The following is a 15,594-nucleotide window of genomic DNA, read 5'->3' as shown; positions in this document are numbered from 1 at the left end:
TGGGTGACAGAGTGACTTGGAGGCGTTTTGTCTGCGGCCACCCTTTGCGGGATTAGGGCGTCGGGCTATAGATAGATAGATAGATAGATAGGATACGTACAGGCATTGTAATGCGTTTGCTAGGATTCATACCTCATAAGTTGAAGAAAATTGATCTGGAATTAGCAAGAGTAAAATGGTAAGTATGTCATGGGAATGAAGGGATAATACCGTTAAAGCACCAGAAAGTAAAGCAGTACTGCGGTAGTTTCTTGACGATGGGAAAACAAAGCTAATCCAGTATAATCCTTCCTGTTTGTGTGGGGGAGGGGGAAGCTTGATTGCATCACCTTCTTAACTGCAGATGATTGATCTGTGTAGCGTACTGTAGATCTCTGAATAATTGTAGCACTCTGATGACTGTGTAGTACATTCCTGGTAAAGTATCAGAAAGTTTTAAAGCAGATAATCGTCAGTGTACTTATATATGTTCACAAAAGAAGTCAGTGAAAGGGTCCTACTGTACTGACTAGGAAGGGTGGAAGCTGAAACATGGTAACCATAAGCCAGACACTCTGCACTTCTCAGACTTCAGAGGCTGAGGTTGCCACAGGTGCTGCACAGAGTAATATGTTGCACAATCCTCATCACTATCAAATAGCTAGAGGTTATAGTAACTTAGCAATACTGCATGCTGATGACCACTAAAATTTCTGTATACTCAGTGGTTGTGTTTATTTTGATATGTCCTGTTTTGAAGAAGGGTATTTCTGTCATGTTTTATTGTGTAACATGCAACTGCTATATTATGTTTAAGCCAGTATGTACTGGTATATATATATATATCTGGGCTGAATAGTGGCCGCTGCTGTATACTCGCTGTGTCCCTCATGTGGCCCGTTGTATAGTTTTCTTGTTACAATAGTTAAATTTTGACTTAATATATTTGAATTTGTTTTTCAACCAGGCATTCCTTATTTACTTACCAATCTTTTGCCTCAAGAGTTGCAGTGAGTGCTCTGCTGAGCCAGATCTAAGGGTCTCTTGCTTTGAATTTTGATAAGTCAAAATGTTACAGTTCTTGTTCTTCCAGTCATCAGGGCTGAGGCGACTCGTACAGCACATCCTCAACCCTCGCATGCAAGGTGAGTCATGTACAGATATTGTTGTATGTATGTATTGTAATATGTATTGATACCTAGTACAGTAATACACAGTTAATACTTATGTATAATAGCTGAGCATTAGAATTTTGTTATGTATTACTCATACAAATTTAATATGTACGGTACTGTGATAATGTGGAGGTTACATACGGTATATCGTTATTCCTCTGCATTGTGAGTACTGTAATGGTATTTGGTCACAGGGAAGCAGTATATGAAAAGGGAGAGAGAGAAAAACAAAGTCTTCCAGAAGTGTCACAATTAAGTTTTACAGCAGAAGGCATATACAGTTTTCATAAATGCAGTGTTTTGAATGCTGTGTGATAAGCTCAAGCTTTCGTATCTGCAGCTTTGCATATTACACTATTAAACCTTGTTGAAAGCCAGTTTTTGGGCATGCTGTAGGCTTATGTCCCTTGACAGAGTGAATCACTGTTGGCACTTAGGAAATGGCTGCAAGAGGGGTGAAATCCCGGTTAGAGAAATTGCGATCACACCTGCAACGTCACAGCAGCTCTAGTACCCAACATCTTGAACAGACACCAGTTACAGGTTAGCCTCACTCTGGAGAATTTACTATCTTTGTAGCTTTCTGTTATGACACTGGAAGCTTTTATAAGTACAGTACTTGATTAAGATGTCTTTAACTTACACTGTTGTTGTAAGTTTGTCTTCGTAACTTTCTGTTATAACACTGTAAGCTTTTATCAGTTCTTAATTAGATGTCTTTAACTTACACAGTTGTTGTAAGTTTTTCATTGTAGCTTTCTGTTTTGATACTGGAAGCCTTTGTCAGACTCATGATTAACCCCTACACCGCGGGCTTGTTTACCAATGACTTGCGTGTGCCGCGGGGTTATTTGGGCTCCGACAGACTCTCAAAAAATATTTGCCAAAAATCAGTTATTAGTCCTAGAATAATAAAATTACATATGCTTATGGCACATACCTTCAGCTTTCTCCTGGAATGATTGTTGAGCCTTCGTCGGTTACCGTAGGACTTGTGGAGACCTCTGAAGTAGGGTAACGAAGTCTCCACTTTACACTTCCCGACAACCCGTAATATGATTACCACAGCCAGATACAAACACTATAAACACTATTCTACAATTTTCAAGTAGTTTGGGATCCATACTCAAAAAAAAAAAAAACACTGTGAAAGCAATGGAAATTACGAGCGCGTCTGATCGTCGCACTGGCACTAGTTCGCTCATGGTAGTCTGTCATTTATTATTCATAAAACCCCTCACACTTTATATTTCTATTACTATATAACACTTATATATATCTACAGTCTTTATCCATAAGTTTCCTTCAGTAGTATTAGTTTATTGTCACTGTAGGGATTCAATTTCTTTCAGTAAAATACGTAGCATTCACTTTCTCGTCCTGTATACTGGCATTGAGAGTGAATGTCACTTTCATCTTCACTTTCATAACTCATAGCATTCAGACATGCTAGAGTGAAACTTTCATTTTCATTACTCCTAGGGTATATACTCGTATTCTTATAATACTACTCATTTACATTTCTATTTACGTTCTCTATTTTATTTACGTTATTTACATTTCTATTTTATTTACACTGTGTTGTGCACTGTCACTTGAAATAACTTATAAAACTATTTTCCATTGTTCACGTATATTTACATTCATTACTTTCACTTGCTGTTTACACATTATTTACACATTATTTACAATTCCACTTGCACTGTTTTACTCAATAGAAAGATCGTAGTCACTCTTTTATCAATTGTCAGCCCTTTACCTCTTTCCACACGAGGTTTAGTAGGGGGTAAAGGTCACAGAGCCATTTGCATGGGGGTGAAAAAAGGCCTTGAAGTCAGCAAGATGAAACATACGTCCTCTCACTTCGGAAGATGAGAGTACACTGATAACGCAGGGGCCAGGCCAGCCAGCCTAGAGGCCTGCTTTAGGGGTTATTCAGAGTTACCAATATTACTTCTTGAAACAGCTAAGTCTAGCACTGATATGATTGGCAGGAAATCTAGACAATACATTATAAATTTGGTAGTTCCAGGTGAATGTAAATATCATTTAGGCTTCTCCCTTCCCTCCTTACATGTATATTTATTACGAAAATAGATTAGAGGCCTACTTAGGAGATATATAATCAGAGCTACCAATGTTAAATCTTGAAACAGCTTTGTGTAGCACTGATATGATTGGCAGGAAATCTAGACAATACATTATAAATTAGGTAGTTCCAGGTGAATGTAAATATCACTTAGGCTTCTCCCTTCTCTCCTTACATGTATATTTATTACGAAAATAGATTATACGGCATATTTCAAGGGGAAAAAAACAGCGAAAATTAGCGAACGAGTGCACGTGAGGTGTTGTCAGGTGATAATTAGCCAATTCCAGGTGTATGGCACTCTCACTTACCTGATTTCTTTCTTGTATATATTATTTGGTATAAGAATACGACATAGGGCTTATTTCAATGGATGAAATCAGTGAAAAATTCCAGGGAAGATTTACTTAGCGTAGCATGGCCGGGCAGGCGAGAGGATAGGGTAATGGAGGGGGGGTAGGGAGGGGAGTCAAGAACGGGGAGAAATGGCTAAATTGTCAACAATGGATGGGAGTACAGATGAGATTAGGAGTGCTGACTAGTGTTGGACATTGTCAGTACTGATAGATGATACAAGCCCCCACTTGAAAGCCCGGGTGAATTCAAAATAACACAGAATCACAAAAGCGACGCCCCGCGGTATGATCCCTTGCTCCCAAGCGTCACGAAAGTGACGCCCCGCGGTTAAGGGGTTAAGATACCTTTAACTTACACTGTTGTTGTAAGTATGCATCATCTCCATGTTTTGTTTGTTTGATGGAGCAGTTTTGATTTATGGTTATGAACTCTTAACCCTTTCAGTCAGAGGACATCTTTTATACTTTATTCTCACTACCATCAGACAGTTTTTCTCAGCTTGGGAGGGACATATTAAACTGGAGAGGTCAGATAAAGCCATCTTTACTTCCTTGGTACTTGAGCCCTTCTTTTAGCTGAATAAAATTATATGAAGAATAAGGTAAAAATATGTCACTGGACAGGAGTTGAAAGTATCTGCTGTTGGTGGTACTGTACTGACCTTTCGTGTTCAGCACTGTTGTGTTTGTTACTGATGCGTGGATTATTATTATTATTATTATTTTTTTAATAAATCTAACCACCACTGCTACAGCATACATACAGACTTGACCTATCATTCAGACAAGTGGTTCAGGCTTTGGTTTGCTTTGCTCTTATAGGTTGTGAATTTGAGTATGTAATAAATGTGAACATTCAGACTTTTATATGGTGTCCTCTGAAATACGATCATCTGTAGCTGTTACCTGATGAATTGAACAACAGACAGATCTGTTTCCTGATTCACTGAGGTCACATGGTGAATATTCTATCCACGGGTAAATATGAACCCCTATAGAATTAATTTGTATTTCATTATTTTATAAGAAAGAGAGAGGTGAGCAAACTCAGATAATAGAACCATATTTATTTTTATGGCAGATAAATTGGTACAGAAAGTAGGGAAATATTTTAGCTAAGTTGCCATCCGTGTCTTGAGAAATGTATGAAAATCTTTGCTGTCAAGATAGTCACAGGTGAAAGTGCTACTCTTAAAGCATGGATAATGGCTGTTAGCTTAAATGTGTAGCTACACCAAGGAAAGTTTTAGTTACTGTGAATTGTTACTTTATTTTACCCCATCAACTACCTTTTTTTCATAATGTTCTATCTACTACAAGATTATTTTATTTTACTTACAAGAGACCTTCTTCAGGGAAAAAGAGATTAATTTTGGAGATAGTTTCAGAGTTTCTTATTTAACTGAAGAAAGATTACAGTGTCAGATTACTTTATATAATAAATACATAGCTAAAAACCTAATGATAAAGCTATGTAAAGCTAAATAAATAGCAAGGAGTTTCATATCTTACCGTGGAATGTGCCATGAGTCTACAGTATGTTTAACTGCAGTATGGTACTAAGTAATGTTATGCAATACTGGTACTAATTTCTGTACCAAAATTTGCTGATGTAGGTGAAGGTGAAAGGGGAGTGAAAGATAACAATGGTAGATTACTAGTGGAGAAGGGAGAAAAAGTGAGCAGATGGAGAGAACACCTTACGGCATTGTTGAACATGGAAAATGAAAGTAGTGTGAGTATAAGTGGCTGGGGAATGGCTGAGAGAAGGAGGGATGTGAGAAGAGAGGAAGAAATCAGTGGTCTGGAAGTTTTGGAAGCAATGAAGAAAGTTGAAATGGGGAAAGCCCCAGGTATTGATGGAGTTTGTGGTGAAATGCTAAAGCATGGGGGAGAGATAGTAGTAGAATGGATGTGGAAGATATGCAGAGTGGCCTGGGAGGAAGGTAGAGTCCCGGAGGATTGGAAGTCAGGTATAATTATTCATTTGTACAAAGGAAAGGGGGAAAAAGAAGTGTGTAGTAGTCATAGGGGCATTTGTCTTCTTAGTGTAATAGGAAAAGTATATGGTGGGATACTTATTGACAGAGTTAGGGAAATAACAGAGGAATTAATTGGAGAAGAGCAGGGAGGCTTTAGGAAGGGAAAAGGTTGTATAGATCAGATATTCATTCTTAGATCTTTAGTGGAAAAGTTTCTAGAGAAGGGAAAGAAGTTGTACGTGGCCTTCATGGATTTGGAGAAAGCATATGACAGGGTGGATAGACAAGGATTGTGGAAAGTATTAAGAATACATGGAGTAGATGGGAAATTGTTGAAGGCCATAAAGAGTATGTATGAGGATGCTAAGGCCGCAGCGCATGTAGATAGTGAACTGAGTGAACTTTTCTGTTTGAAGGTTGGATTGAAGCAAGGATGTGTCATGTCTCCGTGGTTGTTCAATCTGTATATGGATGGGATCATAAAAGAGGTACAAGGTAGGGCAGTGGATGTTGGAATGGCCCTAGTGAGAGAGGGCAGTGTTTGGAAATTCCCTGTACTGTTGTTTGCAGATGATACTGTGTTGTTAAGTGAAGACGAAGGGGGGCTGCAAGGCTTGGTGGATGAGTCTGGGAGAGTGTGTAAGAAATGGGATCTAAAGGTGAATGTAGGGAAGAGTAAAGTTATGGTCCTCAAGAGAAGTGAAGTCAGTGAATGTACAGTGAGGCTGGATGAGGAGGAACTGGAAAATGTGAGTGCATTTAAGTACTGTACTTGGGTAGTGTGATGAGTAACTTGAGTAAGGATGGGAGTTTAGAGGGTGAAGTGCTTGAAAGGGTACAACAAGGAAGAAAGGTTGCTGATTCCTTGAAAGCAGTGATAAGAAATAGGGAAGTGAGCATGGAAGTGAAAAAGTTAATACATGATAGTATTGTGATACCATCTCTAATGTATGGAAGTGAAGCTTGGACCTTGTTGGAGGGACAGAAGTCAAAAGTGAGAGCAGTAGAAATGAGTTATTTGAGAGAAGTGTGTGGAGTTACATGGAGAGACAGGGTGACAAATGAAGTGAAGGAGCATTGTGGTGTGGATGTGGATGTTATAGGAAGCGTCAGGAGAAACACATTGAGGTGATTTGGCCATGTGGAGAGGATGGAGAGTGAGAGACTGACAAAGAGAGTGTATGTAAGTGAGGTGGAGGGGAGGGGGAGGGAGGGGGAGGCTAAGGATGAGATGGATGGAGCTGGGAGCAGGGCAATGAAATGATGGGGGACAGGGTGACATGGAGGCTATTTGTTTGTGGCCACCCCTTACGGGATTAATGTGTCTGGCAGTAAATAGACAGATGAAGGTTATACTGTATTTATTTTTTTTGTTTAGGTATTTGAAGTTCATTTCTTGAGACTGTTCAGTTTTGATTCCTCGTTAATTCTGTTGCTTTTTCATCAGCCATACTGTACCTTGCTTTCTCACTCATTTGTTTACTATACTGGTATCTGTTAATCTTCTCATTCTATCAGGCTGTCTGCTATCTTCATACTTGCTTCAGGCATACCCTTTTCACTTTCCTGTTTAGATCCATTCTTTTTATATGACCAGACCATCCAAGCACACATTCTTTTACCCTTTGATCAAGACAGTTTTTTACTCCACATCCTCCACCAATCTTTTTCCCCCAGTCTCTTCAGTTTGTGCAATGCATTCATATTCACAAGCAGTACAACTTCCACTGGTCTCATTCTTGACCTTTCACAATAATTCTATAACAGAGTTTCACGCACAAATGCACCTTCATGTAATTCTCTTGCAGCCTTTGTACTCAGTCCTTAGTTGTGCATACCCGTGTAGACCTTCAGTACATCAGCCATGATCCTTCAATGAGTCACTTTTCTTTCCACGTCTTGAATACTTTTACATTTACAGTTCACTCACATGTAATATGCATTGTCTGTCCCAGCCACATGTTGCATTGTAAATGATTTTCATAATGCAGTTAAGAGAGTTAATGGGAATACTGTAATTATTCCTCTTCCAACTTCAGGCTTACAGTTCTTTGACCAATCAACCCACTACATCGCCCCATGTTACTAACCAGTTACCAGAAACCACAGTTAAATGCAGGACTGCATGTGCTAGATCCACAGCTTGGATAAATACAAAAGTTTCTTTCACCACATGGTACTAGTTTCCCTCCCACAGCCACTAGCTGGCTTACTAGCCTGCCTGCTTACTCTCCCACATTGATACTTGCTGGCTAGCTCACACCCTCATGTGTAAAGCCAGGGAGTGCAGGGCTTTACTTGTTAAATGGTGGATGCTGGATCTGATGGGTTTGAGTTTTGGACTTAGTATAAAATGGTTGGAACATTTTTTTTTTTTTCCCCCAATTACAAGTCATAACTTAGATGGATCACATTACAGGCAGACAGACTGTACATCTTTTCTCTTGCTTCACTGAGGTAAGTCCACTCTTTGAATAACTTAATGCTTTCTCCATTGGATGGCAAATCACAAAATCACCCTGTGAGTTACTATTTCTCATAATATTTGTCAATATAATCTTGCATACTGGTACTTCCGATCTGACTAGGTAGTGTGAAAAGTCTGTAAGAGGAATAAAATCTGGATATGGCAAGGGGTTAACCTAATCACTCGGATGATGTTTCATTTTACTTTGTTGCCCTTGGCTGACAATTTTATTTAGCTCAGGAGAAACTTTTTGAACAGGAAATGTTAGATATAGCCTTCATTTGCCCCTTCATTACTTATCTGCTTCCCAAACTAAGTAAAATTTTCTGATAGCAAGAAGAATAAACTAAAACTGTCATCCATGGGGTGAAGGGGTAATACTGTTTACTGTTCATTCACCCAATGAAGCTGTTATGACTCTTATCAGTTCAAAGAGATATCAGAATTCATAGTCATTTCCACTCACAGTCAAGACCTTGGTTAGTGTAAGAGGTGAGTGTGTTATCCTTGTGTTCCATGGAGTTGAGTGGTAGAGAGAGAAGTATTTGATGAAGCATAGCCATCAGACGTGTTTTCACAGTTACATTAATTTTTATTGAGTGGAAAATGGTATTGTGTTCACAGTATTTTTTTTTTTTTTTTTTTTTCAAGTTTGGCATAAATTTCACCTTGATTTTATTATGATTGCTGTAGTTTGTGGTTCCTTTTATAGTAATGTATATTAGGATGAACCTTAAGCCAAAACATGTATCCCTGATGTAAGGGAAAAATTACTGGTGTGTTGCATCCCTGTACTGCACAGGAAATTTATTTTTGATAATCAAGAAATTACTCTGCTGGTATGTAGTACAGTATGTACCAGTATTTATATTGATTCAGTAGGTCAGTTAATCTTGTGGCTGCAACAACAGTAATTGCTTTCATTTTTTTTTTTTTTTCCATCATATAATGATATTAAGGGTGTAGATTGGTGTTCTGCCTGAATGTTTTGGACTATGGTACCTGAGCCCCACACTCCAACATCTTCAAGGAGGTACTATGAGCTTAGCTATTTCTATTCTTGATATAATTAAATGAGGCTACAGTTAATTGTTATATTCCATTCTTGTTCAAAGCTGCCATCTGAAGACCAAACATGTTTACCTGTAGTTGCAGGGCATCTTACTTGTGGACACAACTTACTGTTACTGGTGTATGTATTGACAAATGCTAAGCCAAGAATTCATTCAGGACACTTGTGCTAAAAATGCCTTTGTGGATATCACAGCTCATCACTATTCTGAGACACTTTTTAAGTATTTCAGTTTATTCTTCCCCATTGTTCTTGGCATACCTCTCCTCACTCATGCCTTTTCCTGACTAAAAGCATATTATATCATTCTGAAGGGGCCAGAGCAGAAATAATGAAGGATGGTTAATAGAGTGGAAAATTTTCAGGAGCATGATAAAACATTTGTAGAATAATTTACGTGCAAAGTAAGTGATTCAGTTGCAAAATAATTGTGTTGAAATTTGCCCTTAGTGGACAGGATGAAGTGGGTGGACATGTTGCTGCGTACGGTACGGCTGTTTATGGAGGTGGTGTCAAGGTTAGTGTTTGGACTGATGTACCGTGGGGAGTCTCGGACACGCCTCCCACCAATCACTAACCTCATCCTTCTCGAGTCAGCAACATCACTGGCCACAAAGATTAGAACCAAGAAGGTGTGTGTGTGTGTGTGTGTGTGTGTGTGTGTGTGTGTGTGTGTGTGTGTGTGTGTGTGTGTGTGTGTGCATATCCAGTGTTACACTATTCATTATTCAGTATTTCTTACTCAGTATGTTTGTAAATCTTTAATTTCATTGATGTTTTGTATCATACAGTATTCTTGCTACCGCCAGACCATTATTTAATTTAGTAGGTGTATCTAGTAGTGACGGGGTTATTGAATACTGTAGCTAAGTCCTCCAGTTTGAAAAGTCCATTGTAAACTGAACAAAAATGCCTGGAGATATAAAAAATGTAATAAGGAGTACATCATCAGATTGAAGGGATGAATGATATTGATGAGTGAGAGTGGGTGACCTATACTCTGATGAGAGGTAAGTGGAAACATTGAAGTACTAATGGTAGACTTCTTTTATCGTTCTTAACCAGTATATTATTTGAGGAGCTCTGTATAGTAAGTCCTCCAAAAGTTCCAAAACAGAAATAAAGAAAATGAAGGATTCATTATGAAATTTTGGACCTGTAGCCCATTCAGAGTTCCTCCATAAACACCCCTTACAGTTTTTATGACGCTGCTCTGTGGATAAACTCCGAGGGGGCTATGAGTAAAAAATTAATTGTCTAATCCACATTTTTTCAGGTTATCAAGTTTGGCATATTCAGAGTTACTCCACAGAGCTCCTCATTTTATAAACACACATAAGTCTGTAGAAAATTAATTTTGATGATAAAATATTGCACTGTAATATTTCCCTTTTCAGCTGACAAGTGAGGAAGTAGTGAAATCATTCATCGCCCGAATCAGGGAAATCAACCCAATTCTGAACTGTGTGGTGGACACTCGCTTTGACCAGGCCCTAGAGGATGCCCGGTCTGCTGATGCTCTGATCAGGTTAGTCAGGATGCAATAAAACTCTAGAGACTGTTAGTTCTTCCTTGTATGTGAATAATGATGATGTGAGTTGGTGGAAGGGTAACCTGATAGCTGAGGACAGGATAACATGAGTGATTTGTTTGTGGGTATTCCCTCTGGAATCAAGGCATCTGGCTCTAGATAGATATAAAGTACATTACTTCCTTCATAATCAGGGACTATACAGTAATCTTTAAACGTTTGAATCTAGTGATCATCATTCTTATTGCTTATAAAGGCTCCAACGTGCATGCATATATCGGCCTTGGTCGTCTAATGGCAGCCCTCCGTGCTTCTTGATCTCTGGCAGCCTCCCAGTTCAGTCCCTTAGCCCTGGAGTCACACTCTGTGACCTTGTCCCAGATTATTGGTCTGCTTCTCACAGCCTTTCCCCTGACATTCATTCTTCTCACTTTCTGCACCGAACTATAATCCTTTATCCTTTCAACATTCCCAGACCATCTCAGTCTACCCCTCCTTATCACAACACTAATACATTCAAGTCTCATCTTTCCTCTCAACTCTTCATTTGCAATCATAGCCCTCCCCCACCCCCCTGGGATGCACTACACATCCATCTAATCATTGTCATTTCTGTATGTTTGACTGTGCTGATATCCTCTTCCTTTACTGCCCATGCCTCACTACTATACAACATTACACTCCTAACACATGCTGCAAACAAATATCCCTTAGCATGGGGGGAGAGCCCTCTCAATGTTAGGAGAGGCAAAAACACCCACACTGTGTCCTCTTAATAGTCTTCCCCAAACTGAGAGCTCAAAGGAAGCATATTTCTGAATTTTCTTGCAAATGAGATAACAAGAAAAAAGTAGTAATTAAATCAGTGTATTTCAAGTATTTCCACAAAATAAAACCATACCGGAGAATGAAGCTTGCTTGGCTAAAAATCATCATGTGATAAGTTATAAGTTTCAGGAGACAGTATTAGGAACTTGGCAGTTTGAGTCTTCATAATTTGATGAACATCATCAGTGGTTTTAAATAAATTGCTATATCTTCTATAAATAATAAAGTTTACATTTTTATTCACATTCTGAATGATTGTACTGTATATGTGAACTAAATAGTAACCATAATGAACGCATCTTATTTGAGGGTGGGAGGTCTTTGTATGACCCTTGATGTGTCCTCCTACATGGTCTTGTTTCCATGGGTTTTTATTGTATTTGAGGGGGTCAACCTCCCCCCCCTCTTACATTTTGAACAATTGATAAACTGCCTTGCAGCAGCTTAAATTTGCTGAATTGCATAGCCAGAAAAAAAAAAAAAAAAAAAAAATTCAGTGCTGAATGTTGAGGGAAAAAGAGAAAATTTATTATCAGAAGAGTTTTATTAAGAAGACATCATGCATTTAATTGACAGATGAATTCTGCCTATGGGTGACTTTACACCCCCTCTTCTGTCTTTCTTTCCTTCATTTTTTCCTCTTCCTTCTCCCTGTGAGTAACTCTACACTGAGTGACAAGCCAAATGGTTTCCTGTACACTAGCTAACCATTTACTATGCTGGGTGGTAACCATATAACCAGATTTTGGCTCCTGGTGGTTTAGTGGGTAATGATTGCATTCTGATCAGATTGAGCCGGTGAAGGTTTATACCCAAGGGGTGATTGGGGTTTATTGCTCACGTAATGCCACTCAGGGATGAGTGAGGCTGGTCACTCTCATCTTAAATGTCAGGACCAACTGCCTAGCCCCAGGCTCCTACGCTGTCATGGGGCAACGTAAGATTGGATGATGGATGGATGGATAAGGTAAGAGATAGTTATAGCTATGCTTAAGGGAAAAAAACAACAATAAGCCTGCTTGAATAGTCAGGAAACTGATAACTGTGCTTATACTGTACAATGATACCTTCTTCAAGTACAGAAGAATAGCACACTAAGTATAGTACCTGACAAACCATATTTGTCATTAAATTGTCATACCTGTATTTTGCTTTGTAATAACACTTCATTCTTTCCTGTTCCTTCTGCCTATCGGTGACTCTATGTGAGTTGCAAGCCGAATGGTTTCCTGTACACCAGGAAACCATTTACTATGCTGGGTAGTAACCATATAACCCAATTATGGCACTTGGTGGTCTAGTGGGTAATTGTGGCGCTCCAGTCGGATTGAGCTGGTGAAGGTTTTATATCTAAGGGGTGGTTGGGGTTTATTGCTCATGTAATGTCACTCAGGGATGAGTGAGGCTGGTCACTCTCATCTTAAATGTCAGGACCAACTTGCCTAGCCCTGGGCTCCTACACTCCTCATGGGGCAGTGTAGGACTGGATGATGGATGGATGGATGAATAACACTAGAGCCACTTGTACACAACTGTAGGGTGAGGTAAATGTGGTTGTGATTCTTTGCATAACCTACATATTCTGTAATTATGAGGTGCTATCAAAAAGTTCCCTGACAAAAAAAAAGGGGAGGAGGGGGCTTACCATACATCCTAGTCCACATTGTCACCTTTGAAGTACTTCCCACAGCTGTGCATCGATTCTGGCCGTGCTGCAGCTTCTGAAAGCACTTCTCAAACTCTTCTTTCATGATGGTGTCCAGTATCCTCTGCAGTTTGGCTTGAATGTCTTCCATGTTCTCAAAATGCCAGCCATTCAAGACAATTTTAATTTTTGGAAAAAAAAAAAAAAAGTTACAGGGGCTCAGAGTTGGGGAGCGCATGGGATGGGGGATCTCTGTCATGTTGTAGGCAGTGAGAAACTGCTGAATGCACAGGACTGCATGTGTGGGTGCATTGTCATGATACAGCAACCGGTAGCAAAAATTTTTGCTGTCACTCTGTGCACATTCAAATTTTTTATCAAAATGCCGTGATATGAGTCAAATGAGATGCCGACGACACTTGTGATATCTTTTACTACTTTGATGACAATCAGCTCAAGTTAGTTCACATACTTTCACCACATTTTGATCCATCACTGATGTTGGATGTCTTGAACATGGATTATCCTCTGTGGACGTTCTGCAAAACCACCAGACCACTGAGTTCTTCCCATGGCTTCATCACCAAAAGCTTGCTAAAGCATCTGGTGAGTTTCAGAAGCCATTTTACTGAGCTTAAAACAAAACTTGATGCAATTCTTTATTCCTTCAAAGAATCTGTTTTCAAGGCACACAAATATCGCACTAAACACGACCACATATCTGTATACTGTAGTGAGTTGCAAAACATGACTGAGAGCAGTGACGTAACTGAAACACTGGGAAGTTGTAGATAAAGGGTTGTACTGTGCATAATACTCTGTGCATTGGCCAAGGCCAAACAGCTCACATAGGAGAATTACAGTCAGGGAACTTTGTGAAAGCATCTCATATGCAGACTTATAAAAGGAAGATTCTGCATATCAGATAACTCAGCAAGCTGCTTTCTTAGGCAAAGCTAGAGACTCAGTCATGCCGAAGAGCAAGGTAACCATAGCATTATACTGCACTGTGTACAGTATTTGGATTCTCTGTGTAATTATGACTCTTCTTTGACTTGCTGACTCAGTACAAATTCTTAAAAAATATGTATATGAGGCCCCACATGCAAAGTGGCAGAAATCGCATTTAAAGTTTTTACAATTTTGAAGAACAATACAGTACCACAAAAACTATTATACCTAGGATAATGGCGTTTACATCATTTTAAAGTTGAATGTCACTACTTTATCGAAAAACTTTTTAGTAAAGGTACTTTTGTCTTTACCTGGAAGAAAAAAAAAAAAATTGACATATTAGCATTCCCTGCTGCTACTTTATGCATAAACTAGTACTGGAGGCCAATAGCTAGTGAGTTCTTTTATGTTGTAACATGACGTTAAATGTCTGTAGAGTGGTTGGTTATGAATTTGCCTGGTTATTGTCATAAAAAGTATCTATCTATTGCCAGACAAGTTTTATAAATTTTTCAAAAAAATTATCAATGCGCAGCATTTTTTTTTTACCTCATCCTCGTTGTTCTGTTTTTATGTGAACAATAGACACTTTACATCTATTAAATGCAATAACAAACAAAATAACACCAATAATACTAGGAATAATGATGTTTTACATTAATAATCTTATTAATGAATACAGTGGTTGCGCTTGATAAAGGGTGGCTATGTAAACCCAATGTTATTTCTATGGGTTTTCTCCCTTATGTCTTGGGTCATACATCACATCCACCAAGTCCACATGAAAGTACATATTCTGAGGGACTCTGGGATAGCATTACCTCAATTTTCGACAAGGTGGTGCATGGATATACTCTTGCACACGGGGCCTCATATGTGTGTGTGTATATACATATATATATATATATATATATATATATATATATATATATATATATATATATATATTTTATAAAATGATCCACAGGTATACATGGCGAGTGATGAGAAGGGTGGGTGGTGGACTGAATGAAAGGAAGGCAATGATTGACTATGTGTGTGTGGATGAAAGGATGCGAAGATGTGTAAAGGATGCAAGAGTGTATAGAGGTTGGGGGAGTGGACTTTCTGACCACTACTTGGTGGTGGCCAGAATTAGAATGCAAGTAAGATGGAGGAATAGAAGAAGGGAAAGACGAGAGGAAGGAGTAGTTGCAAGGAGAGTGGAAAGGTTACAAGAGGATGAGAAAAAGGCAGAGTATAAGAGAGAAGTGGAGGAACGATTGGGCATACATGAATTGGAGCAGATGGGAGACGTGGAAGGTGCGTGTAAGATATTTACAGAAGAAATATGTGCAGCATGTGATGTGGTGTGTGGAAGGAAGAGAAGACGGAGGGGGGTGCAAGGAACAGCGTGGTGGACTGAGAGGTGAAACAGGCTGTGGCACAAAAGAAGAAAGCATACAATTAATGGATGAGAAATAGGGGCGTGGAAGAAGTTGAGAGGCGGAAGAGAGAGTTATATGTGGAAAGAAAG

At 39.0% G+C, this 15,594-nt stretch overlaps 1 protein-coding gene across 3 annotated transcripts in view; it reads left to right on the top strand.

Moving 5' to 3' along the window:
- Positions 1-15,594, top strand: part of LOC145417384 (fatty-acid amide hydrolase 2-A-like) — a 51,703-nt gene that overhangs the window by 13,599 nt on the left and 22,510 nt on the right. For 2 of the 3 annotated variants that reach the window (XM_080286065.1, XM_080286062.1), the window contains exons 3-6: positions 1,073-1,124; positions 1,569-1,697; positions 9,571-9,752; positions 10,518-10,648. In XM_080286065.1, the coding sequence (XP_080142191.1) occupies positions 1,595-1,697; positions 9,571-9,752; positions 10,518-10,648 (416 nt within the window). In that variant the 5' untranslated portion in view covers positions 1,073-1,124; positions 1,569-1,594. The remainder of the gene's footprint in view (positions 1-1,072; positions 1,125-1,568; positions 1,698-9,570; positions 9,753-10,517; positions 10,649-15,594) is intronic. The other variant, XM_080286063.1, reaches the window with a different exon arrangement.

This window comes from Coenobita brevimanus, chromosome 110 (assembly GCF_032717465.1).
Source record: "Coenobita brevimanus isolate Jiangsu-jjx chromosome 110, ASM3271746v2, whole genome shotgun sequence".
NCBI classification, from domain to species: Eukaryota; Metazoa; Arthropoda; class Malacostraca; order Decapoda; family Coenobitidae; genus Coenobita; species Coenobita brevimanus.
This window is presented reverse-complemented; position numbering and strand designations above follow the sequence as displayed.